At 35.8% G+C, this 27521-nt stretch overlaps 1 protein-coding gene across 2 annotated transcripts in view; it reads right to left on the reverse strand.

Moving 5' to 3' along the window:
• The window catches only part of CTNNA3 (catenin alpha 3), a 1766595-nt gene that overhangs the window by 194501 nt on the left and 1544573 nt on the right, over positions 1-27521 (reverse strand). For both annotated transcript variants that reach the window (XM_040485152.1, XM_040485151.1), the window contains exon 14: positions 4566-4658. In XM_040485152.1, the coding sequence (XP_040341086.1) occupies positions 4566-4658 (93 nt within the window). The remainder of the gene's footprint in view (positions 1-4565; positions 4659-27521) is intronic.

Below are 27521 nucleotides of genomic sequence, written 5' to 3' on the forward strand. Positions count from 1 at the left end.
TGTCTGACTCTATCTGATTAATACTCCATTTCTTCAAGGTGAAGTGATCCACCAGGGAGACTGTCAAGCCACCAGGGATGACTGTCCAGACATCACCATGTAGTTTCCAAATGGTAATCAACAAAATGATTTGGTTATTAATGGGAGATTGTAATGTTGAGACATTTTGAAACTTGTGAGACTTAAGCAGATTTGATACTTAGGTTTATAGTCTTCAGTTTCAAAAGTCACTTTTCTAGTAGAGGACTTATAATATCAACTCCATTATGCTGGCTGTAACAATAGGAGGGCAATGAGATCTTATGGGATGGTAAGATTCTACCCAAATTTGCTGGGCTGTACTGGAAAGAGAGTGGTTTGTGCCAGAAGACCTGGGATTTGGTTCCAGTTGACATGATTTGCACAAACTATTGAACTTCTTTGAGTTAAATTCCCTAATTAGTAAAATCAAGGAGAAAAAAAAAAAACAGGGCTTTTGTGAAATAAGACACCAACTGGTAAACATTCTGTAAGCTGTAAATGTTAAATGATAACTGGTACTCTTTTTTAAATAGAAATGATGAGTTAGCATGTATTTAGTATAATCTTTTAGAAAGCTTTTAGGACTTACCAAAAAGTCATTTTATCAGTAAGTTTGGGAATTTGATGATCTTAACAGGAGTCTATTTTCATATCTCTTTCAAATTAGAGTTTTTAAGATAACAGATTTCTATTTCATACTTGGTAAGAACATGAACAGAATAAACAATTAGAGCTTTAAAGAATGTTCTATAAATCTATAGCAAAATCACACTCTATACCACTGTGGAATGCCTGATTACTGGATATAATCACAGTATTGGTCCAGTGAGTATCCGTGTTTAATAATTAAGATAATCACTAATTTCCACTTCTGTTCCTCTGCTACTTCATAAGGCATGCACTATTGGTCTTTTAGTATTTCACTCTCATTGATCATGGACTCTAAATCATTATTTGTTGCTTATACACCTTTACAATGCCCAGTGGCATTTGCCACTGATGACAACAATAACAGATGATATTGAGCCACAACTACTGGCAGTGAAGTGCAGAGAGGAAAATGATAATAAATAACTGTCATTCCATTACTAAAAAGTGCCTGAAATTCGTTCTACTCCGTGTTCTATACAGCAGAGTCTGCATTATTCAAGAATCAAAAAAACATTTACTCTTTAATAAGAGCAGCCAGCAAAAAGGGACCCAAATGCATGTCTGATTCAGTGACCAGAAATTCCGCATGAAGCATGGCATGTATTCAAAAAATTCTCAACAGACTCCACTTCAAAATTTTATGGTATCTTCCCAAATTGGATGGTATCAGGGAAATGTGTCAAAAGATATACTCAGTCCAATGGATACAGACTTCAGGAATGCTGGATAGAATACAGAGACAGAGTATCAAATGTATATGAGATTGAGCATACAAATATATTCCAAGCACAGAGACACAACTATGGAGAATATGGAGCCTGTTGAGGATGCAAGATGCCTAAGAGAGCTCATAAAACATAGGTAAACGTGATCATTTTGGTCAGGTGGTTTGGGTGAGGGACAGTTTAAGCTGGCCTGCCATGAATGCAAAATCTGTAGTAATGAACTCACAAGACAGATATCCAATAAAAGGTTGTTATTTGAGTTAAATTGTCTGTACTATACCTAATTACTCTTTAAATTTAAAAGAAAATTTGTATCCTTCCTCCATTTCTCAGATGACTGCAGCACCTTTTACTCTCTTCTCTTCCATTCCATTGATGATGAATCAAGTTTAATGGGGTGGTGGTGGTTTGTTGCTTGTTAATAAAAGATTCATTCCACTAACTCTGTATTTTAAGTAAATTGATATGTGGTAATCACTAAAGTTCTTAATCAGAAAACATAATCCACTTACTAGACAAGTTATATAAAGCTGTGCCTCAGTGATCTTATTAGTAAAACTGGGATAATGTATCAATATATCAAAGTTAATGTGATATTTAGTTTATATACTGTAACTATCTTTTCTCGTTTTCTCCCAAAAGCAGAGTCTAAGAATGGAAGGTAGTTTATTCTGGGATGAAATCTTGGGGAACAGAACTGGGAACCTGGGAAGGATGGATATGGAAAACAAGGAGGGCAATTCCAAAGATATATTATCAAGCTGGTCACCATGGTACCAGTGGGGCTTGATCTCCCTCTGAATCCTTTGAGTGCCTATAGAAAATGCAAAATAGTGCATCGAAGGAATATAAGAGTATTCACCAAGGTTACTGTGTGGAGTGTTAATGCTTCACACAAGATTGTGCATGTATTAGAATATCTGAATAGCTTCCTGAGGGATTCCACACAGCAATTTCAGAGAAGCCTCAAGGCAGGAAGTGAATAAAATCTAAGATATTCACATTTTATACAGAGAGATTTACTAGAGCAGAGAGTGGTCAGGTTGAATATAACATTGTTCCTAGTAGATGTGATGGGAAGGGATCTATCTTGCCACTAGGTAGTAGTGAGGGTGCTGCCCAGGGGCATTCCAAATGAACTGGCCTGTCAGGGAAATGTGCACAGTGGAACACAAATCCAGAATGCAGAGAAGTTTTGGGATGATTTCGACAAGGTTAGAAGCAGTGCCTTCTATGAAAGATTCTTAAGATCCAGGACCATGGAGATCATCAACTTCCTAACCTACTATAATCAGGTGGCCATCTAGCTGGCCTGTAACCCCAGTGAAGAACAAAAATACAAATCAAATAGTAGTAATAAGAAGCTTAATTTCTTGGCATATAATTATAAAGTTTATAAAACACTTTCATATGCATCACCTTCTTTGAGGTTATTATCTTTGAGGTTATGCTGTGAGAAGGTAAGATATTATTCTTCTCATTTTTCAGATGAAGTACTTTGAAGTTTCTAAGTTTTAAGGTCTTAACCAAGGCTTCATTGTATACATGTGATGATACAGAATGAGAAACATGGCATGTTTATCCTAATCCCAGCATCCTAAAAGTTACCTTTATTTTAACAAAATTTCCTCCTATCAATTACTCTGTATGTCCTGACTACCCTCCACCTATAGTGGCTCAGCAGCAGCCTAAGTGAATCACTCACTTACTTGAAAGCATGACCAAACTAAACTATCAGCAAAATGTGTTCCCAATCCCATTGCCATTTGTAAAAACTGATCTCTTTCCAAAGATGCCTACTAGATTTGAAGAAAGCTTCTTTTAGATGCTGGGTGCCCCCAGGCAGTTCCCAGCATGAACTGGTTTCTAGAGGGCGGGGAAGTAATCCAAATAATCAGCAAGGAATGGAAACTCAAGAAAACCAACATTTCTAAGAAAGCACAGGTGTCGTGACTAATATATATCAGTTCTAAGTAATCTGAATATTTGAAAACATGGAACTTTTGGGGAGCCTGGGTGGCTCAGTCAGTTGAGCATCCAACTTCAGCTGTAGTCGTGTCTCACAGTTCATGAATTTGAGCCCCACATTGGGCTCTGCCCTGACAGCTCAGAGCCTGGAGCCTGCTTTAGATTCTGTGTCTCCCTCTCTCTCTGCTCCTCTCCTGCTGGTACTCTCTCTCTCTCTCCCTCTCAAAAATAAATAAATAAACTTAAAAAAGACATGCAACTTTCTTAAATTTATCTTTTTCTATCCACCTCCAAATGTAATGTCACTGAATTTAGCTAATTAATAATAGTAATAATGCTGATGATAATTATACTATCACTACTATAGCTACAAATAATAACTAATGATTATTGAGAACTTACTATGAGCTAAGCCATGTGTTAAGGGCTCTACTAGTTAATTTAGTTATTTGCACAATAATCCACATATAGAGAGTACTAGTACTATCCTCACTTTACAAATCAACGAACCAAGTTAGAGAAAGGCTGAGTTTCCCAGGTAACACAGTAAGGGAGTGGCTAATTCAGATGTGTTGCAGGACAATCTAAGCTGCTATACTATACTGCCTGGCTTTTAGACCCACGTTCTGCAGGCTGGTCTGCAGTTACAAATGATCATTGGCTAGGAAACCAAACTTTCACAGGTTCCCAAGCACTGGGTGCAAGTAAAGTGAGATACAATACCTCAGAGTAATTCAGAAGTTGTTTAGCATTGTTGGAGGTGTGTGTGTGTGTGTGTGTGTGTGTGTGTGTGCGCGCGTGCTCAGGGTAAGGGGAGAAGAGGGCAAGGCAGAAAGGAAGAAAAGTACAGGGGTAGTTTCTCAGTTTTTTCCCCTAGAATTACAGAGTGTATTTATAACTTCTTGGTTTCTCTTTTCTATCTAAATAAATGTGTGCACATTTGAATTCTATATTCCCATGACTGCTATAAACATCAAAAGTGGCATGGGGTGATTTACTACATGATCAGAAATGGTCTCCCTGTGGGCTTTCAAGGTAAAGGAAATAATTCCTCTCATGCTGTGGCCCATGGATTCCGAAGCTCTTCTTCCTGTGCTTCACAAAACCAGCCCCAGAGCCAGGAGTCCCACCTGTGAGCGCCTACATGATTGACAAGAAGAGGGCACGGCATATAGTTGTCCTCTCAGGGAGGTGACTTACCCGGTCAGTTTTCCCTTCAGTCTGAATGCTGGTGTGACTGCGCACCTCATGTTCCTCTTCCAAGTCAGAAACATCCTCCAGTTCCTCTGGGGTCTATAAAAAGAAAGCAAAGCATTGCTGGTGAGAATGCAAAATGGAAAACAGAGTGACCATACCTCAAAAAGTAAGCACAGAGGTACCAATATGACCCTGCAATTCTACTCCTAGAAAAGAAATGAAAATAAATACATGTCCACACAAAAACTTGTAAAAAAAAAAAAACTGTTCATAACAGCACCAATCATAGTAGCCAAAAAGTGGAAACAACTCAAATAGAAATCTAGTGAGGGATAGATAAACACAATTCTATACAATAAAATATGATTTAGCTATAAAAAGGAATGGGATACTGAGACAGACTGCAACATAGGTGAATCTTGAAGATATTATGGTAAGTGAAAGGAGTCAGTCATAAAAGACCACATGTTTGCAAGCAAACTGGTGCAGCCATCCTGGAAAACAGTGTGGAGATTCTTCAAAAAATTAAAAATAGATCTACCCTATGACCCAGCAGTAGCACTGCTAGGAATTTACCCAAGAGATACAAGAGTACTGATGCATAGGGGCACTTGTACCCCAATATTTATAGCAGCACTCTCAACAATAGCCCAATTATGGAAAGAGCCTAAATGTCCATCAACTGATGAATGGATAAAGAAATTGTGGCTTATATACACAATGGAATACTATGTGGTAATGAGAAAGAATGAAATATGGCCTTTTGTAGAAATGCGGATGGAACTGGAGAGTGTTATGCTAAGTGAAATAAATCATACAGAGAAAGACAGATAAAATATGGTTTCACTTTTATGTGGATCCTGAGAAACTTAACAGAAGACCATGGGGGAGGGGAAGGAAAAAAAAAAAGTTAGAGAGGGAGGGAGCCACACCATAAGAGACTCTTAAAAACTGAGAATATACTGAGGGTTGATGGGGGGGTGAGAGGGAGGGGAAAGTGAGTGGGTGATGGGCATTGAGGAGGGCACCTGTTGGGATGGGCACTGGGTGTTGTATGGAAACCAATTTGACAATAAATTTCCTATTAAAAAAATAAAAATAAAATAAAATAAAGATGAAAAAAAAAGACCACATGTTGATTCCATTTGTGTGAAATGTCTAGAATAGGCAAATCTATAGAGACAAAAGTTTGACTGGTAGTTCCTAAAGGCGGGGGTGAGGGAGGAGGGAGTGGGCAATGATTGCTCATGGGTATGCAGTCTTTCTTTGGGATGATCGCAATGTTCTGGAATTAGATAGTGGTAATCATTGCAAGATTGTGTGCATATAAAAAAAAAAAAACAGGTACACACACTGAGTTTTAACTTCAAAAGGGTGAATCTTATCGTATATGAATTATATCCCAATAAATTTTGAAAGAGAAAGAAAGCAAAATAAGTAGAAGAAAGTTTTTCTCTCAGTCAATAGCTATTTGGCTAAACATTATGTGGTTATCACAAATCAAGATGCTTACATGTGATAAAGAAATGGAATATTTACAGTTAAAAAAATATAACATGAAAATGCTGCCAAAAACTATCAATAAATTAAATTTTCTAGGAATTTAAATAATAAATACATTAACTGCAGTGTCTATCCTAAAGCGCTAACCTACTTCCATTTCGGTTTTTCAATTTCAGCTTAAACGTCTTCTGACAGGGAGGTGTCTAGCTCAGGAAGACCTGGCCTGGGTTGGGGTCCTCTGCCAAGCTTTTCCTGACCCCTCCACTTCCACTGTCATGATGCTCCCCATACGTGATTGCAACATTGTTTGTTGAAACAGGCAATCAGTTGTTGTTGCCTCTGTGAGGTAAGAAGTGGGTCTGCACTGCCTATCGTTATATCACTACAATCAAGCACATCCATGCTTTTGAATGGATAAAGCAGAATTATCAGTGATAGCCAAAAAAGAGCTGGATACGAACAAAGCGAAACATACCAATGGCAACAACAAACACTTGTCCTAACTGTACTTCCACATTTCAAACTGATTTTATTTGCATTATGTTATCTCTCCTAATTCCTGATTGTCTCTTCATCTTACTGGGGCAATAATTTAAAGATATCTGTTATTATTGCAAATACAAGTAAGAGTATTTAACTTGAATTAAGTTAATATTTGTTTTCCTTTAAATTATATATGAACCCTTTAATACAAAACCCTTGTGTGAAATTCAGAAATCAAACAGGTGTCATGGAAAATAACCAAAAGTGAAGTGAAAGATCTCTTCTACACACCTGGCTGTTAAAGATGGGGGAAGGACAGGGATTGCCTCCTCACTCCAGCCTAAGTTTCCCTTCAACCTTGGTTTGCACACAGTCCCTTTGTTTATACTGATGGCTGTGGAGGGTTTCCCTTCCCTTGGGACCACTCTAGAGATGAGAACTTGCAATAATTAGTTCACACCATAGAGTAAAGCTATCTATTTCCTACCACTAATGGCCTCAGATTCTTTCTCATCTCATGGATCTTTAACCAGCACTTAGTTTTCTAAGCCTTGCACTGAGCATCACCCAAAACTCTGCATGTACTGCAACTGACTACTATTAGATATTAATAGTCCCCCTCTTTCCAAGGCCTCTGATACGCTTGAGTAACCGTTATGTATGTTTACCTCTACAGGCAGCCCTTCTTTTCTGCAACTACATGCAGCTATGATCACAGGGCAACTTATTCTCTTTTCGTAGGTGTTAGTAACATTCGTTCACCTCTGTGGAACTTCTACACAATCGTGTGTTTCATTATTAGCCATTTTTGTGTATTTTTCCCACAGTATATTGAGAAAGAATCTTTTCGATTTCCCTCCTTGATACATCACCATCCCCTGAAACATCTGAATAAATTCAGTTATCAAATTCCTTTCCTTGGGTCCTATTGTTTTGCAATTGAAGGCTGTCTGGTGTCCTTACTGTGATCTGTTGCTTATAAATGCCCACTGTTAATTACTTGGATTATACTTTACAATGAAGTGACATATAACCTCATTGATTCCAGTATTTTATTCAACTCAAAATAAAGTGACTTAACAGAAACTAAGAACTGCTGCTGTCAGAAGTCACAAGTACCATTTTTGTTAGTGATATTGCAGGAAGATATAAGCCTACCATTTATGCCCACATACTTCTGCGCTTGTGTTTTTGTTTTTGTTGTTTTTGCTTGTTTGTTTTTGTCTTTAACACAGGACTATAGTCTTCTTGCAAAGCCACTACAACTGACCTCTTCTTTTCAGGAACAAGATCAGTGGGGGAGTGCTTAAAACACTTGCTGGCAGCATTTTGTTTTCCATAAGGCAAGCAGTTGGCTGGTATTGCAAAAATAAAAAGTCAAATATACAATGCTATAATCTAAATTAAGTGGAAGCTAAGAGAGAAATAAGAGCATTCTAATCCCTTTTGCAGTGATACATTAACTCTTTTAAGCCTCAAGACAAATAATAATAGCGTAAATATTTAAAAGGGAGGAGGAAGGCGGGGCGACCCTCTATTGTACACTCATCTGGCAACTCTGGAAGGTGCAAACATCTGGAAAGTGTGTGTGTGTGTGTGTGTGTGTGTGTGTGTGTGTGTGTGTGTGTAAGTGAGACCAAACTGCCTGAGAGCAGTGTTATGTAGTAGAAAGACCCGATAATGTTGAGTAATATAGACCTAAATTTGAATTCTGGCCCTCCAATTAGTGATTGTGGGACTTTGGGAATTTTGTGTACCATTTTAAACTTTGGTTTTCTCAGAACAAAGTTTTGGATAGTACTACCTAACTCTGAAATTTGTCGTGAGGCTCAAATCTACTAAGATGCTGTAAGGAAGAATTGCTTAGCCCACAGATAGCTAGAGTGCAGGAAAAGTTCGTTTCTTTCTTTTGTTGTTGTTGTTTTTTTCTCTTGTTTTTTTTTCTCCGCTTTCTCCACTATTCCATTCTTTACCCAACCCTTTATATTTTTGGATAAAATGTTTGCATCAATTTGGTTACCTCCGTTTTATTCCAAATTTGTTACTCTGAATTGATATGATACTCCAGTTACATTCACCCCATTTTGAGTATATGATGTCTTGCACTAAACAGGGTTTAATATAATTCCACACACGTTGTTTTCTCCTAAATTCCAAGTAAAGCTCTCTTTTAACCTGATTTTACTCATATACAAGAATAAAATTATCCCTTAAGTCAGCCTGGCAATGATTCACTCTCACATAGATTCTCAGTGATGATGGAAACCACTTTCCCTCTCTAAGCTGAGCTGTGTCTAAACTAGACCAAGAGGAAGATACAGATATCCTTTTTTTACTCGAAAGAGTGTTAATAAACTTAGTCATTATTCATATATTTCTCATATTAGAATTCAGGAAACCTTTTTCATGTTTTTCTATTTTAACCCTTGCTTGTTGTGAAGCCTTTCTTAGGTACCTCAAAATGATATGAAATTAGCCTAGTTTCCTCACTTGTAAAATGACAAAAATATCACCTAATTCTTAGGGTTATTGTGAGGATAAAATAAGATGATGGACTGGAACATTATTCAGTGACTAGAAAGTACTGAAGTTTAATATTGTTTATGATTATAATAAATTATCATTAATTTTATTATAAGACCTCACTTTATGTGCAAGACGCCAGAATCAAGTATAAAACTTGAAAATATTCAGGATGAGGTTTTTTTTTTTTCTTTAATTTTTTTTTCAACGTTTATTTATTTTTTTGGGGACAGAGAGAGACAGAGCAGGAACGGGGGAGGGGCAGAGAGAGAGGGAGACACAGAATCGGAAACAGGCTCCAGGCTCCGAGCCATCAGCCCAGAGCCTGACGCGGGGCTCGAACTCACGGACCGCGAGATCGTGACCTGGCTGAAGCCGGACGCTTAACCGACTGCGCCACCCAGGCGCCCCCAGGCTGAGGTTTTTACATAGAAACTGGAGCTACAATAAACCACAGTGGCACATTAAACTTCAGAGTCAGAATAAATTTGTGGTTTTAATAAATATATATGTATATATATTTACTGAGATAGAAATGACTGCATTTATATGTCTTTTTTCCCAAGGAGCTTCATGCTCTCTACACACTTTATCTCATTAATTCCTTCAGCACTTCTAGTGAGACAGTACGCAGGGTTATTACACATAAAAATTCACTTGCACAGACTTTATAAATGTTTAACATTAAAATATATGAAAAAAGAAATTTGTAGTCACTGAAAAGGAAAGGAAAAGAGAAACGAAAGAAGAGAAAGAAGGAAAGAAAGAAAAAAAAACAGGAGAAAAAGGATAGTCTAGGAACAGGAGTCATGCTTGACATTTTCCTCTCAAATTAAGGTCAAATTCTAAATCCTACAAGTGACTTAATCATAAATCATACTTCTCCGACTATCCATTGCTGGTTTACTACAATCAAATAACTGCCAGCGCAGTGACAAGAGCAGTCTGACACTCGGGGAAGCTGTTAGGAAGGGCACTCCAGGCCGTCTTCCCAAGCAGGCAGTGGAAAGAGCATGCTCAGTCAGGTCCTGCTAGCTGAGCTGACAGCACAGGATGATTTGGGAATGTCAATGTCAAAAATTCATTTCTATAAGAGAACTAGGTATGTTCGTAATATAATTTCAAATGATAGAAACCTAAGAAATTCCTTTTGCTGAAAACACACACAAGCACTTTTTGTACTCTTCAAACATGGCCCACTCATCTGCTCATTCTACATCCCGGTCTTCGGCTCTTTGTATCGACTGCTCTGTTGCCTGGAATGGTCCTCCTAGACCTCTTACACGGCTGGATCATTCTCACCATAGGATATCAGATGGCCTATCTTCAGTCTTATCCAGTCTGCCCTGGTCAGTCTATCTAAAAGGAACCCCTTTCCCTACTTCGTTTGTTTTTTATATCACCTTGTAATTTTTCATTAGCTCTCTTTTCATGATCAGAACCTGAAATTATATTTTTCTTTTGTTTTTTTTGAAAGGGAATGTGTTTTTGTCTTGTCCCATTAGAACATAACTATCATGAAAATAAGGATATTGTCTGTCTTGTTCACCACTCTGAGCACCTTGAAACAACAAATACTGTGTGCTCAATAAAAATATCTTAACTGAATAAAGAAATAAATGATTTAATGACTAATAAGCTTCAGTATCAATGTCAGAAGAATTTCATGGGACATTTTTAAGCTACAGAGTAATGTTTAATCCTTTCACTTCTGCTTTCAATATGTGTTGAGTTAATGATTCCTTGCTTAAGGGAAAGTTTGAGGCAAAGAATCCTGGATTTTGTATTTTAAAAATAAAGACTATGGAAATGAGAGATAATAGGTTTTGTACAGAGCTCAAGATTCTCAGATTTGGAAGACTAGAATGAAATCTATGGGTCCCATTGAAAGTTCAGTACAGATATAAAAAGACGTCAGAGAAAACACAATCTTCTAAACTCAGACTAGAGTTTAAAGTCTTACCAAGGCCCATAAAGTATCATGGAAAGAGCAAGTAGTAAACCTGGAGGAGCTACATGGGCTAGGACAATGGGTACTCACTGGTAACTAATTTTAGAAAATTGCAAGAAATTGGTAGGCCTTTCTGATGCGTTGATATAGTCTAAGTCTCTAGAAAAGAGTCTCCAAAACCTAGCACTGTAAGCATCTTGCTCTGAATAATTCTGGTTGCAAGAGACTATCTTGTATGTTCTTGTATGCTGTGGGATGTTTAGCACTATCCCTAGGCTCTACCCACTACATGCAATAGGACCCTCCCAAGTTGTAACAATCAAAAGTATCTCCAGACATTTCCAAATGTCCCCCAGTGGGGAGAGGGTAGGAATCATCCCTGTCTGAGAACTAGAGATCTAGAAGTTTGGTTCACCTGGCCCAACACAAGTGACAGAGGTAAAGGGAGGGTCCAATGACTATTTTTTAAATTTCCCATGAGCAAAGTTAAAACTATGTTAACTTAGACATTATAAAAATAAAAAGTTTTTGTTTTTTTTTTCTCGTACATCCGAGTTTGTAGACTGAAGTTCATACCCCATATAATACCATTATGGTTATCAGACAGAAGAGGGCACTGTTCACTCATTTTAGTCTTAACCAAACACCTGGAAGATTATATCAGAAGATTGATGACAATAAAATTACAAACTTGGTCACAGTGTTAATGCCTGCATTTAATAAGCTGCTTCCCTTCTGGGATACTTCTTTCAACTTTTATTAATAATGAAAAATTATTACCTAAATATATGCAGTGATAGTCCAAGTTTGTTTGATCAGTAATAAAGAGGTTAAAAAAATCAAAAGTCACCTCAACTAACATATTTGAATGTCTGTTTTTTATGCATAGAAACATAGGCTATTATGCTAGTTTCTGGGGATCTTGAGACAAATAAAACATAATCCTTGCTCTCAGGAGAGATAAAGGGTAAGGATATTAAATGTAAATAAGAGATATTCCCTAGAGTTACATGGTTTGAGACTGAGATTGAATGGTGAGACATAGAGAAATTTCCTTAGAAATGTCAGGCAGAAGAGGAGAATGAGTATAAAATACCTCAAGGTAACCTGGGAAGACACTTCTTGTATTATCAGAAAGCTGCTAGGGTTGTGTTATTGTGTTAGATTAATGAACTTGAATTTAGGATACTTGGGTTTTCATTCTAACTTTGCCACCAATTAGTTGTATGTTGTTAGGAAAATCTCATAATTTTTCTATGCTTCAATTTTCTTATCTTTAAAATAGAGGTGGAAAGTAAGTAAAATTTTATATTTTCTGTAACTTCTCCAAGTTTTAAGATTTTATGAGTTCATGCATAAACTGAAAACATAACATTAATCTGGATGAAATGTTTTCCAAGTACTAGGAAACTTCAATACTAGGAGATAATCTGGTAAGTCCATTGAGTTCTGTGAAACAAATTCACTCCAATTCATCATACCAATTAGAAATATGGTTCATCTCTGAATACATGTATCTCCTGACTCTCACAAGGAATGAGAAGGCATCTAGTATTATTATAACTCTAGTCCCCTAACACAACGCTTGGCAAAAAGTAGGTGCACAATAAATATGGTTTTTTAGTGAACTGATACAAGGAAGAAAGTAAATGGATAAGGAAATAAGGACAGATGTGAATAAAGACATATATTTTTATTTTCAAATGATCTATTAAAATCATTAGTGGTTTTTCTTCTTATAATCTTTCAAAAAATAATTCAAAACTTCCTCTAGGTACTATTATCATCCCTTTGTGTTTCACAAGCCATTTAATTCTTCTTTTCCAGCACGCTAAGAATATAACACCATATAAATTATTCCGTATGTTGAAACTAAGAAGCCTAGGTGAGTATTACATCTCTTAAAGGCTACAACAATTGAAATGTAGTTTGACAAAGCTAAGTTGCAGAATATCATACACACACACACACACACACACACACACACACACACACACAAAAGTAAAAGAAAAGAATACATCTATAATGCATTAGACGATATAATTAAACATGTACTCAGATACGACAACTTGGGCAGATAAATCCTGAACATGTAGAATATTGCTGTCAGAGGAGACACAACTTTAGTTGTTGATATACTTTTTATGAATTAAGTCTCTATTAGTTTGCTATTTAAAAATCTACCCAGGTCAGCAGACATCAAATAGTGGACCATGCAATGCCTTATGGTTGAGTCTGGATTATGATGATTATCATAAGAAGTGATCATTACAATCACTTAAGTTTATATAAATCCTGTCTAAGGACTCAAGTAATGATAGAATCACACAGGGTAATGCATATTTTAGCCTTAATCCTTCTTTCTATCAGGAAGCTTGTGACAGTCATTCCTCTGCTCCAAAGACACCAATGAGGCTAATAACTATAGAAAAGCACACAGGAAATCAGCAAGAGGGTCATAAATGAAAGTGGCATCGTCAATATCATGGTACTTATTCAACCACCAAATGAGTTGGTGATCCAGCTCTAATTCCCAGGACTCCATATCTAATTCATGAAAACTGTCATAAGAAGTATTCCAGCTTGACATTTAAATAAAGATATGAAAGACTAATGAAGCCATGAAGAATAGGGTTTGAATGAAAGTATATTTTTAGAAAGTTCAAATATGAGAAACATCCAGATTCAGATCAGGATCCTTGAGATTCTTCTTTCTGAGTACAGAAAGGTGAGGTAATCATTTTTAATCAAGGTCTTAATGTTATTCATTAACAACACTCTGCTGGGTTATTCGGCATTCCTTTTCTCATTCAGTCTTAACAATAAAGCTGAAGAGGCAAATGGTATCATTTTAATACCATAGCTGAGGAAACTGAGCCCTAGAGTTAACAAAACCCATTCAATATTGTACAGCTAATAAACAGCTACTTCAAAGTAGGTCCAGTGCTTGTTTTATGAACCAGCTGGGTAGTCACAGATACAGGGTAAATGTGGGAATTGAGTAGTTAAATTTTACAAGCCTAGAAAATAAGCTTCAAACAGCATGAATACACTGCTTTAGAACAAGGAAGGCCAGATATTTAGGGGTTTGATCAGCAGCACACCAGTAGACTGGTCCTTAATCTCCTCCTCTCCCTGCTGGATATAATCTCTAGACCTCAGTAAACTTGGCATCTGGAGCAAATAGATGATTGAGTCTTTCTTCATTGCACCACTGCCACCTACCTTGAACCATATATTGTCTTTAGAGACCCAACTAAAAGAAATCCTGCTTATTTCTCAGGATGGCACCCTGGCTTTACGTTATAGCAAACTTCAGATGAATTCAGTTTTGGTTCATAACATGAGCAAAAGTATATGCCAATGAAACTGAAAAACAAATATGCTCCTGCATCATTCTTTTTTGTCTTCTTCTTCTTCTTCTTCTTTTTTTTAAAGTTCTATATGAATTGAGCTATACTGATTACCGAAACTATTAAATGTGTTTTGGACAGAGCTGTGATTTTATATTCTCCTTCTAAAAATATGAACAGAGGAGTGCCTGGGTGGTTCAGTTGGTTGAGTGTCTGACTTTGGCTCAGGTCATGATTTCACAGTCCATGAGTTTGAGTCCCGCATCGGGCTCTGTACTGACAGCTTACAGCCTGGAGCCTGCTTCGGATTCTATGTCTCCCTTTCTCTCTGCCTCACCCCACTTGCTCTCTTTCCCTCTCTCTCTCTCTCTCTCTCAAAAATAAATAAACATTAAAAAAAATCAAATTAGAGCAGAAAACCTAAAGCCAAGTATCTTGCCAAAGTTCTTACATTGAGGCAAAAATTGTGGTGGAGCATAGTATAAAGATGGAGTATCTTATTTTAAGTCAAATGCTCCCTTTAATATCTTGTGGCCTTGAACAAGTACTTAACTTGATGAGAACTCAAGTTCTTCTGAAGTAAGTGAAAAAGATTGAACTAAACAATTTAGAAAATCCCATTCAATTCTATTGTTTACAAGTCTATTGCAGGTTTTTTTTTTTTTTTTTTTTACAATCGACATTGAGACAAAATGAATACTTAGAAAAAGGTTTGAAGTAGCAGGACACCCTTTTGAAGTGCTGCATACAATTTTAAATCACAAGATCCTTTTGAATTGTTAACCTCTCAGAAAGTTTGAAACAACTTTTTAAATTTGTTTTACTCAGGACTAATTGGACGATGGAAGGGCTCTTCATAGGTAGTAACTGATGATACCATGGAGAATTTCGGCAGCACAATTACTCTCACCACTCTATAGATGGGAGGTATGCTGTTGTTGGGCACAATGCAATAATAATAGCAAGAGTAGTGGGGGTGTTGGTAATGACGGTCATGGCAGCAGTAATTGTGGTAGTAAGTAGCAGCCTCTACAGCAGATGACTAATAACACGCCCTGATCTTCACCTTTTGGGTAGGAACACTGCTACCATGGAGAGCGGACAGATTCTGCTATGTTCGAGTGAGGAAAACCTCACCTTGCATCAAATTCTTTGCCACACAGATTCTCTCTATGTGAATTTGTGTTCTTAGTGTTAGAATAGCCAGCTGAAGAGAAGTCATCTAACTGAAAAGTTATTAATTCTTACAGATATTAAAATAAAAGTTTCAGAGAATATCTGATGGCAAAGAAAATGCACTTAATATACTTTTAACTGAATGTATACATGTATATATATGTTCTAATTATATAAAACATTGCATATATATGAAGGGGAGAGTTGTGTAGTATATGTGTTTTTTTTCTGTATAATTGATTTGTCATAAAATTTATACAATAAACTACTACCCTTATCATCAGGGGGAAAAACAAGCAATGAGTGTTACAAGAAAATCTGCTTAAGGTTGAATGTGTCATTTCAAGGACATGTCAGTAATAATAATAATAATAAAAAAAAGCAAGATTGCAAAGGTCACTGCAGGGGGAGCTGGCTTGTCACTTTGCAATAGGTCTGTCAACTGGCATGATACTTGAGTTGATGTGGACACAGACAAAAGCTTTCAATAAGTGAGAGGAAAATTCAAGCATGTCTTCATTACCCGAGGAAACACTACAAAGGACTGTGAGAGCAGATACGGAGAAATATCCCATACCTGGCCCCCATGCTATTTCCTCATATTACATGGTCCTCTTTGTAGCTCTGTGGATGTGTAAAAGCAGTGGTCTCATTATTTCACATATCACATTTTCAGCGTCCTGGAAACTGGTTTTACCAACTGTTCCCTAACAAAGATTTTGAGGGGAAAAAAGTTGTGGTTTGACTTCCCAATGGGGATATATATTTTTTAACCTACAGGAAATCTTTTACTTCCAGAAATTGGTAAGGCAGCCAGGTATAATATAAACGGTCCTAACCAAATTCATCTATCTAGATTTGCAAAGTAATCCCAGGCACAGTAATAAAGCAAAAAACTGCCTTCTGTGTTCCAGCCATGGGTATTATGTAAGGCTAAGAGGTCCAAACCTGACACTCTTATTTCACTGAACTAAAAAATGGAAAAATATGAAAGAAGTTCCACATTACTGAGGAGATGCGGTTCAATAAGACAGTAATTCAGATCTATATTAGAGTTTTGTACATATTATTCAGGGTTATTGGATTGAAGTTTGCTTTATGGGACGTAAGAATTCCCTACACTAGTGGAAAAAAGCAGCTTAAGTTGGCAGCTTATATATAAAATATAACACTAGAATGCAACAAAACAAATATTTGGACAACCCCTAAGGAAGAATTATATTCTCTATATAAAGGGATTTTTAAGTCCCCAAACTAAAAGGCCTATTTGTAGAAGCAAGTGGATACATCATTGTTGAAGATGTAGTTAGATCTAAGTGGCTGTGAAACTAGCTCATGGTAAATGCATCGTGCTGTTTCTACACAGACCTGTCCTTTTCAGTGGAATTAGGGTATGTGGTAGAGGCAAACCTCGTAGGGAAATTAGATTTTAAAAATGTACGTGTGCCCCTTAACACGTTAAACATATACATGCCATAAAATCCAGTCCCTGAACTCCTAGACATTTAACCAAAAGAAATGAAAACATATATTCACACAAAGACTTGCACACAAATCATCGTAGCAGATAGTTTTGTAATTGCCAACTAATGGAAACAATTCAGATGTTCATCAACAGAGGGATGATATAACCTAGTATGTCATTCAATACAGTATTATTCAGTTACAAAAAGGAATGGATTATGGATAAAAGTAACAGCACTGAGGGATCTCAAAGTAATTACGCTTAGTGAAAGAACCCAAATAAGAGTATATACTGTGTAATCTATTTATACAACCTTATAGAAATCACAACTCAATCTACAGTGACAGAAACCAGATTGTTGGTCCTTTGGGTATGGGGAAAGGAGTGATTAGATTACAGAGTGGCATGAGTAAGTTTTAGACTTTGATGTCATGTTTCTTATGGCTGTGGTGATAGCTTCAGGGCTATCTATGTTTATCTATAAAACATAACAAATTGCATGATTTAATATACAGTTTATTAAATTCAACTTTACATCCATAATGCTGTTAAAAATTTGCATTTACTTATTTGAATGCCTATCTAGATACATAAAACATCAAGTAAGAGTTGTTTGCTTAGCCCAAGACTATAAGTATAAGTGGGACCGTGCAATGTGAAGTTATGTCATATGAGTACATGAAAGGCCAGGTTCGTGTTAAATCAATTAATAGCTAACTTTTTTTTCTATTTACTAAGGTGTACTTCAATGCATAGTAAAGGACCACATATTGAATCAAAATGTTCAATTTCTGTTATCAATGTTAATTTTAGATGTTAAATTGTTATCAAAAATGAGCTTCAGTGCAAACACCTTATCCATGGGCCATCTCACCAGAGGTTCATAGAGATAAGAAGCATTGCATCCTTAGTAAGAATCACGCCAACTGTGGGCTTTTCTGTGTGGACATGAGTGTGAAAAGACCACTGATAAGACTGACAAGATATTCTAGCAGCAATGTGATTTTTCTATTACTTAACTGGGTTTATAAAATACCAAAACAAGCTTTAAACTTTTTTTTTTTTTTACTTCATTCAAGGCAATGGTTTTCCAAAAATTTGGTAGTAGAACCCCCCTCTCTTTTTTTTTAATTTTACTTATTTTTGAGACAGAGAGACAGAGAGAGAGAGACAGAGCATGAGCAGGGGAGGGGCAGAGAGAGAGGGAGACACAGAATCAGAAGCAGGCTCCAGGCTCTGAGCTGTCAGCACAGAGCCGGATGCGGGGCTCAAACTCACGAACTGTGAGATCACAACCTGAGCCGAAGTCAGCACTTAACCATCCAGATGCCCCAGTAGAACCCCTTCCTTAAATGCAATTATAGAATACTAATGTTCATGACAATACAAAAAAGTAATATATGACTATTCTGAGTAAAGCATAAAGTTATGAAGCAGAAGTGCATATGGGTGCATATGTGTATATGTATGTTTGTGTGTACATGGTATGAAGTCTGGATAGTCAGGCCTCTTTCCTGACCACCTTTAATTCTCACCAGGAAATAATTCTACTCATTCTGACCATCTAAAGGTCACAGCTTAGGTACCACTATGCTTTCACATTGGAGAGTTTAATCCTGCACATGTAAACAGAAGTTGGTCCGTGCTATTTCAGAAAGATAGCATCAAACTTGTTGTTAAATGTACAGAATTAAAGATAATTATACACTTAGACTGCCTCTTGTATATGGCTAATGTGACTGTGTTTAGTTCACTTTAAACTATAACAGAGCAAAATAATAAAATAGCAATTACAAATGTTCATTGCAATAAGTACAGAAAGCATCACTGTATTTTATCTGCTTTAATCATGTGTTGCTTTGTCTTTTTTCCAGGTAACTGCCCTTCCGTTACTGCTTCCTTCTGGATTTATCCAGAAGTAGTCTTAGAGGTCACCAGACCCAAACCATACATGCTGTTTTTTTACAAAAAACACGCAGGCTGTCTTTAGGTGAACAAAATTAATTTGTCATCTATTTAAGACACTGAAGTTATATAATAAATAAAACTGACAGTAACATGTACTATATATAAACAAATGCTTCTTTTTTTCTACAGCCTGACCAAAAAAATTCCTAAGAACTCTTTAGCTAAACTATTGTTTTCTTACTTTTCAACTCTCACTTTTTATTTTCGTCTTTGTACTTATTCAAAGTAATTTAGTATGGCAATCATTTCTTTTCCTAACACTGTTCTGTGTTAAAAATCCCTTTTCCCTGCAGATCTCATCCTCTATCCAGAAATCAGAAATATATGGTCTCTGGAATGGAGACATTGTTTTAAAATTAGTTTTACAATGAGAGAGACAATATACTTTGGGAACCAGATCCCTGCTATCAATGTGGCAAGATGAAAGAGTATGCCATATTCTATCTAAAAGAATTTGCTAGCTTTGATTTAATTAATCTCAATGACTGTGTGTGTGTGTGTGTGTGTGTGTGTGTGTGTGTGTGGCACTATTCTTTTAAAGTTTGAAGGTATCAAACAATGTTTTTTATTACTATTCAAAAAGAACATTTTTAAATAGATACCGTTTACTTTCAGAAGATATTTATGGGTCTCTAACTAGATACAAAGCGTAGCATGCCTAGGTATTATGGGTCCGTCATCAGTTATAATGAGGATATCACCTTTATGAAACTAATGCAACGTTGTCTAAGTTCTGTATACTCCGTTTTAGTCAAAATTTCATGAATATTGTAATATATGTCACATTCTCCTTTCAACATACATCTTTATCTGCACAGTGGAAAATTTTTTAAGTCATACAAAATGTCCTGTTTGATTTGTTTTGCTAGACTCTACAGGCTGCTCTGTATTACTTTATCATGAATATTTACAAATTGTTTTAGCTACATACTAAGGTGAATGGTACAGCCAGTGCTTCTCAAGATTTTCTAGGCTCTTGTAGACCATTTTTTTATTCCTTATGTTGCTTAAGCATTTTTTTTTATCTTATTAAGGGATTAGAAGGTCAAATACAGCTTTTACTTTAGACCTCAACTCTGGACTCTGTATAATGGGGGGACAAAAGAAGAACTCTCATATTATATATTTAACTTAATATGGAGTAAGTTCAGTGTTTTGGGGCAAGAAGTCAGAATAAGTAGGTTCTCCTTTTTGCTTTTTATTCATTCATTTAATTTTTCACTTAATAGGTATTCATTAAAAATGCCAGATAATGTGGCAGTTGCTAATACAATGTGGCAGTTGCTAATCATAGAAAGATCAATAAAGAACTGATATTATATCAAAGGAGGTTTCCCATGCAATGGGATAATATTACTTATTCATTCTGTGACTTTGGAAAAGTTATTTGGCACTTCATTTCATGTACCATGAAATAAAGATAGCTGTCCCTGCTTTCTTCATGTTTTACATTTTACCTCTTCATCATTGAGATGTTATTATGGTCATTATGAAATGACCATTGAGATGGTTATTATGGTTGACAGAGGTGCATTTAGCTCTGTGCATACATAATTTAAGGCACAATTTTCATTTTTCTATGAAAATAACTTTATAAAGTCTCAGTTCAGGGCACATAGTAGTTTCTCATAAAATTTTCTCTTTTCTTCTCTCTTTTGTAAAATTGCAGTATAGGAGATAAATTAAGACCATGCACACCATAATGAAAAAAAATGAATTCCAATTCTGATATACCACAGACTAGTTGTGTGGCATTGGGGAAGTATGCTAAACTTTAATTTTGATATACCTATATTATAGAATTGCTATAAAAAAAGAGTTAGCACTCAAATAAATATCGGCTACTATGTCATTCTACCTAATGTCAAGAAATATTAACTATTATGTCTCATTAGAAATGTTCTTGGAATATTGAATAAAGAGTATTAGACCAGGGGTTAGAAGATTTGTCCTGGCTCTATAACTTCTTGACTAGGTAATGTTGATTACATTGATTTAAACTTCTAAAGTCTAGGGGCGCCTGGGTGGCTCAGTCGGTTAAGAGGCCGACTTCGGCTCAGGTCATGATCTTGTGGTCCGTGAGTTCGAGCCCTGCTTCAGGCTCTGTGCTGACAGCTCAGAGCCTGGAGCCTGTTTCAGAATCTGTGTCTCCCTCTCTCTCACCCTCCCCTGTTCATTCTCTGTCTCTCCCTGTCTCAAAAATAAATAAAACGTTAAAAAAATTTTTTTAAACTTCTAAAGTCTAGATTCCTCGTTCTGTAAAAAGGGATTCATTTCATAATATTTGAAATGACTGTGAAGTCTCAATGAGTAAGATATATGAAAATTATCAAAGGATGTTATGAATATCAATTGGGGAACAGCTGTGAATATAATTAAGAAATCATTAAGTAGCATCATCTTTTACTTTCACTCACATTTTGTTTTGTTAGATAATTGAAAACACACAGAAGAATCAATTCTTAAAGAAGCAAAATTGGACTAAGAGAAAGTTTGAAATAATTTTTAAAAATGGAAAGCTTCTTCTTTTTAAAAGCCACACTAAAGGTAAAAAAGAGTCAGAAGACAGAGCAAGAAGGCAGCAGAGATCTGAAACGATGTGAGAAGTGGTTCAAAGGTGGTAGGAATTGCACACGTTTATAGTTGCCTAATGCAAAATGGACATATATAACAGAAACTGTGAAAATAATGTAAGTGAGCAGTCCAGCAACTGTCATACATTTTGTGTTTCTGTGTATGGCATACATTTTCCATGTAAAATCTTACTCAGACCTCCTGTACACATAACATGACATGGAGATACAATTCAACTGAGGCTAGAAAGCCAGATGCCCACTAAAGGCCTCTCTGAACAAAATGGAGGGTTATGATTTATTTATTTATTTATTTATTTATTTATTTATTTATTTATTTATTTTTGGGGGGTAAGATTCAGTAAGACACAATAGCTCAAGAAGTGGAGGTCAAAATAGCACTGCTAGGAATCTACCCAAGGGATACAGGAGTGCTGATGCATAGGGGCACTTGTACCCCAATGTTTATAGCAGCACTTTCAACAAATTATGCTCAGGTCATGCATTATTTTGCCCCACATCCAGCTCTCTCTGCTGTCAGCACAGAGCCCTCTTCAGATCCTCTGTTTCCCCCTCTCTCTCCCTGCTCCTCCCCTGCAGTCTCATTCTCCCTCCCTCCCTCCCTCCCTCCCTCCCTCCCTCCCTCCCTCTCATAAATCAATAAACACTAAAAATGAAAAAAAAAAAAAACTCAGGTAGCTAACAGGGCATGGAGAAGAAAAAATATTTTGAAATATTCCTGGGGCACTTTCTATTACATATGCCTCCTCTCTAGGGAAAAAGAGTTTATCAGATCCTTAGCCAACTTGAAGGAAGGACAATTATTCAACTTCACCCCCACCCAAAAGCTCCCTATCTCACCTATTGGGGCATGGGAATAAGGAATACTTGTGAAATCTGCATCCCAGGGACAAACCCACTAAAAGACTCAGATTTAATTATAGGAGTATAGAAAGCTTCCTCTCCCCTACTTTTTACTATCACATTAAAACAAGGCTTCAGTATAATAGCAGTAAAGAGCTGCAAAGAACAGGCTCTGTTTAAGAAGGAGTTCTTAGAGAAACTCAAAGGTAACAGAGGAGAGAAAAAAAAAAAAGACAATAGAGGAAACTGAAGCCTCTGGCATTTTCTACATCAAACAATAAGCACATCCCAACTCCTAGACAGATTTATATAAAATCTTATACTAAAGGCCTATTTAACTCAATTACTATTATCATTATCATGTCCATCTTTCAACAAAAAAGTACAAGGCATACTCAAAAGGCAAACCGAAAACAAAGTCTGAAAAGACAAAGAAAGCATCACAACTACATTCAGATATGACACAGATTGTAGAACAATCAATGAGAATTTTTAATATGACTAACCTAGAAAATAGATGAATATAATAACTGATGAGTAATGTAAGCATAGAGATAAAACCTAAAAATGAATCAAAAGGTAATACAAGAAGTCAAGGAAAAAAAAAACTGTATCAAAAAGGAAGAGTACCTTTGGTGGGCTCATCAGGAAACTAGACATAGCTGAAGAAATAATCTGGAAAGCTTGAAATTAAGTCACTGGAAACTTCCCAAATTGAAATGCAAAGAGAAAAAAAGAATAGAGGAAAAACACAGAACATCCAATAACTTTGGGATAATAGAAAAGGTGTAAAACAGGTAACTGATGAAAGAGAAGAAATAAAATGGAGCAGAAGAAATAGCTTAAGTGGTAATAACTGAGAATTTTCAATAATTAATTACAGGCAGCAAACCACAAATCTCAGAGAACATCAGGTAGGTTAAATACCAAATAACTACACCTAGACATATCATTTTCAAACTGCAGAACACCAAGGGCAAAGAAAAACATCTTGAAGAAGCCAGAGGTATAAAACATTTTACCTATAGAGAAAAAAATGTAAGAAGTATAGAAGGCTTCTCATCAGAAACCATGCAAGTAAAAAGAGGGTGGAATAAAATATTTAAAGTGTTGTTAGACAAAAAATACCTTGAATTTTATACACAGCAAAATTGTCCTTCAAAAGTGAAAAATAAATGAAAAGTATCTCAAACAAAACAGGGAATCCATCACCATCAGATCTGCCCTTCAAGAAATGTTAAAAGAAGGTCTTCAGGGAAAAGGGAAATGATGTATGTCAGAAACTTGGGTCTCGAGAAAGAATAGCAGAGAAAGAAAAAGTGGAGGTAAAATAAAATAATTTATTTTGTTCTTACTTTATCTAATATACAAAATACTGTTCAAAATAATATAGTTATGGTATGTTGGATGATAGCAACATATTGGTAAATTAAATGAATGACATCAATATTATAAAGGAGTAAAGAGAGGAATTGGGAATACTGTGTTACAAAAAAGATAACTGCTTACTGTCAAGCAACAGTCATGTGAAAGTGGACTTAAATTAATTGTAAATATATACTGAAAACTCCAGGGCAACCACTAAGAATGAAAAAAATAATAATTGATTGCTAAAAGAGTAAACAAATAATAATCATTTCAAAGACAGAGATGTTCATCCTTACAACAAATATTGTTCATAATATAAAGAAATGAATAATCAAGCCATGAAAGTACATAGATGAGTCTTAAATGCTTAGAATGAGTGAGAGAATCCAATCTGAAAAGACTACCAACTGCATGATTCCAATTCTATGTCATTCTGGAAACAGCAAAACTGTAAACATTAAAAAGATTAGTGATCGTCAGTAATTCAGGGAGGAGTGAGGTTGAATAGGTGAAGCACAGGGTATTTTTAGGGTATTTCTGTATAATATTGTAATGATGGATACATGACATCACATATTTGTCAAAAGCCATAGAAACTTTCAGCATAAACGTTAATTATGCAAATTAAAAAATATATATCCCTTAGTAGTTTGGGGGATCTCAGGAAGGAATGAAGACAGTGATGACAATACCTAACTGTATTACAAGAGATGCATGAAACAACTTCACTGTACAGCGGTGTGGGGAGAAGGAAGGTGTTGACCTCAGACATTTTGGAATTGAATGTAATCTACAAGATTAAAGTCAAAGGGAATTAAAGTAAGAAATATACTCTAGTTGATACAACTTTCTCGGAGTACAGGTTGACAATTCTGATCCTGCTGTACATGTGTACTGGAATTGAACAATTAGATAATGGATGATGATGACAAGAGCCAGGTTCCTCATTGTTAAACTGAGAGTTTACAGATGAACGAGGGGAGGAGGCTAGGATGATCCATATGGTGATTGGCTATAATTAAACATATCAATATGAACTCATTTTTGGTTAAATATAGATATAAATGTCTACATATAGACACACACACGTTGTTTCATATACACACATATATTTCCTTGCTGTGGCAGCTGAGAAGTCCGAAAAGAAACAACACCCCAGTAGAAACAAGCACATCCAACACCCAGAATGGTATCTAAGACTATTTCTCCAGGGTTCTGGTACATTGGAGAAATGGCTGATTCCAAGAATGGGCAGGAAATATACAAGAAACTTGAAGTATTTTGTGTTGTCAAAAAGTAAAGAAGTGTTAAGAAATATCAACAATTCCATGTCAAAGGAACATGGAAGCCAAATGAAAGAGCTCTCAATGGCCAAAGCCAGAACACTTTGAGCAGCAAAATAAAGCAGTCTTGGATTATAACCCAACATATAAAATAATTATTCATGACTCCATACTGGTAGAAATAAATGATTGAACACATAAATTGGAAAGAATGTTCCAGGACCCCTTGAAGAAGAATTCCAAATAAATTATTTAGATAGCCTGCCCTCAAGGAGGGAACATAACTCTCACCTCTTAAATAGCCACACAGTATCTTCTTTTCAAAGTGGAGTACAGGAAAGGGGAAGAATTAACTCTACAGTGCAGACACCACAACCTCAGCCAGGTGATAAATGTCAACATCAACAGAGACACATAATGTTGAAGTATGGGCACTTGAAATGAGGTGATGATAATGGCACTCTATCCCCAAATCACATAGCCCCAGTCTAATTTTGAGAAAAAATCTCCACAACAACAACTCAGAAATCCAATAAAGAGGCAACCTACAAAATACTTGATTCGTATTCCCAAAACTAGTAAAGTCATCTAAAACAAGGAAAGTATGAAAACTCTGACAGCCATGGGAAGTTTAAGGAGACATGACTGCTAAATACAATGCAACATCCTGGATAGGATTCTGGAACAGAAAAGGGACATAAGGTAAAAGCAAAGAAAATCTAATTAAAGTAGATGTTTATTAATAATAATGTAACAGTATCCATTAATTCATTTTAGCAAATGTATCATATTAATATAAGATGTTAATAATAGGAAAAATGGTATAAGCTATGTGAGAATTCCATGTTCTGTCTTCTCAATTTTCCTATAAATATAAAACTGTTTTATAAGATAAAGTCCGTTTTTAAAATTCAGGAAATAACAAAATATAAAATTAAAATACAAAAATCAATAACCTTCATGTAAACAAACAATAACAGCCTAGGTAATATGATGGAAAGAAAATAATCTGTTCATAAATGTAATAGAAACAACTTTAGAGATAAATTTACTAAAAAAAAAAAAAAGATATGCTAAATCTTTCTAAAGAAAATACCAAGAAACTCAAGAAGGTACAAAATGTAGTTGAAAAAAATAGAAAGTCATCTGATGACCTACATATAGAAAAATTAAATAATACAAATATATAAATTCTCCCATGTTAATATAATTTAACACACTATTCTTTTTTTTTTTTTATTTTTTTGAATGTTTATTTATTTTTGACAGAGAGAGACACAAAGCATGACTGGAGGAGGGGCAGAGACAGAGGAAGACACAGAATCTGAAGCAGGCTCCAGGCTCTGAGCTGTCAATCATGGACCACAAGCTCATGACCTGAGCCGAAGTAGGACGACTGAGCCACCCAGGTGCCCCTAATTTAACACACAATTCTAATGAAAATACTAACAGATATTTTCTGGAACAAAAATGATAGGGGAAAATGCCTAAGGACATCTAGGAAACCCCTGAAAAACAAAAAGCTTAATGAAGGAGGATGAGCTCTATCAGAAATCAAAATATACACTAAATGCTCTAAAACCAATGTTTACTGATTCTCAAATCCACAGAACAATGTAACAGAAAAGAAAATCTAGAAACAGATTATATGTAATATGGTAATGTGGTATATAATAAAAATGAAATCCCAAATACCATGGACAAAGATAGGCTTTTAAATAAATGAGGTTAGGAAATTATATAATCATTAGGATAGAAAAATAATTGTAAATCACATGCTCTGCAGCAGCATAAATTTCAAATATATTGAAAATATAACGGTTTAAAATAAAAAAAGGAAACTGTACAAACAGTAAGAGAATACCTGGGTAACACTTTCTCCATCATTTTTTTAAAAATCAACAGTACAACAAACCAAACTGATTCAGAGCATTTGCATTCCCAGAATTCCCAGAATTTCCAAGCTCTCAATGTGACATCACTGTACCCAGAGCTGAGAAGAACACAACAGAGCAGTGCGTAGTATTGTCACCAGGATAGATGTAAATGCAGTAAAATCACTAGGAAGTGATGAATTTATAGTGCATATTCCCTTTGATTAATATGTACTTTGTAATTGTAAGCTTATGCAGTTTAATTATTTAATAATGACTGTATATAGCAAAAACTAGCTCAGAAATTCCTGAGATATTAACAATCAGCGCTCCAGGACATCATTGCTTTCATGCACCTCCTAATGCAATTTAGTGAGGACAAAGTGTCCCTCTATCATACTTTTACAAAATATGCTTAATGTGAATCTAATCACAATGAAACAATCAGGAAAATCCAGAATGTGGATAAATTCAACAAGCCCTCTGGTTTAGAATCTTCAAAAAATGTCATGACAGACTAACTAGCTAAATAAATAAATAAATAAATAAATAAATAAATAAATAAATAAATAAAT

Source organism: Herpailurus yagouaroundi, unplaced genomic scaffold (genome assembly GCF_014898765.1).
Source record: "Herpailurus yagouaroundi ecotype Mexico unplaced genomic scaffold, PumYag 163, whole genome shotgun sequence".
In the NCBI taxonomy this organism is placed as follows: domain Eukaryota; kingdom Metazoa; phylum Chordata; class Mammalia; order Carnivora; family Felidae; genus Herpailurus; species Herpailurus yagouaroundi.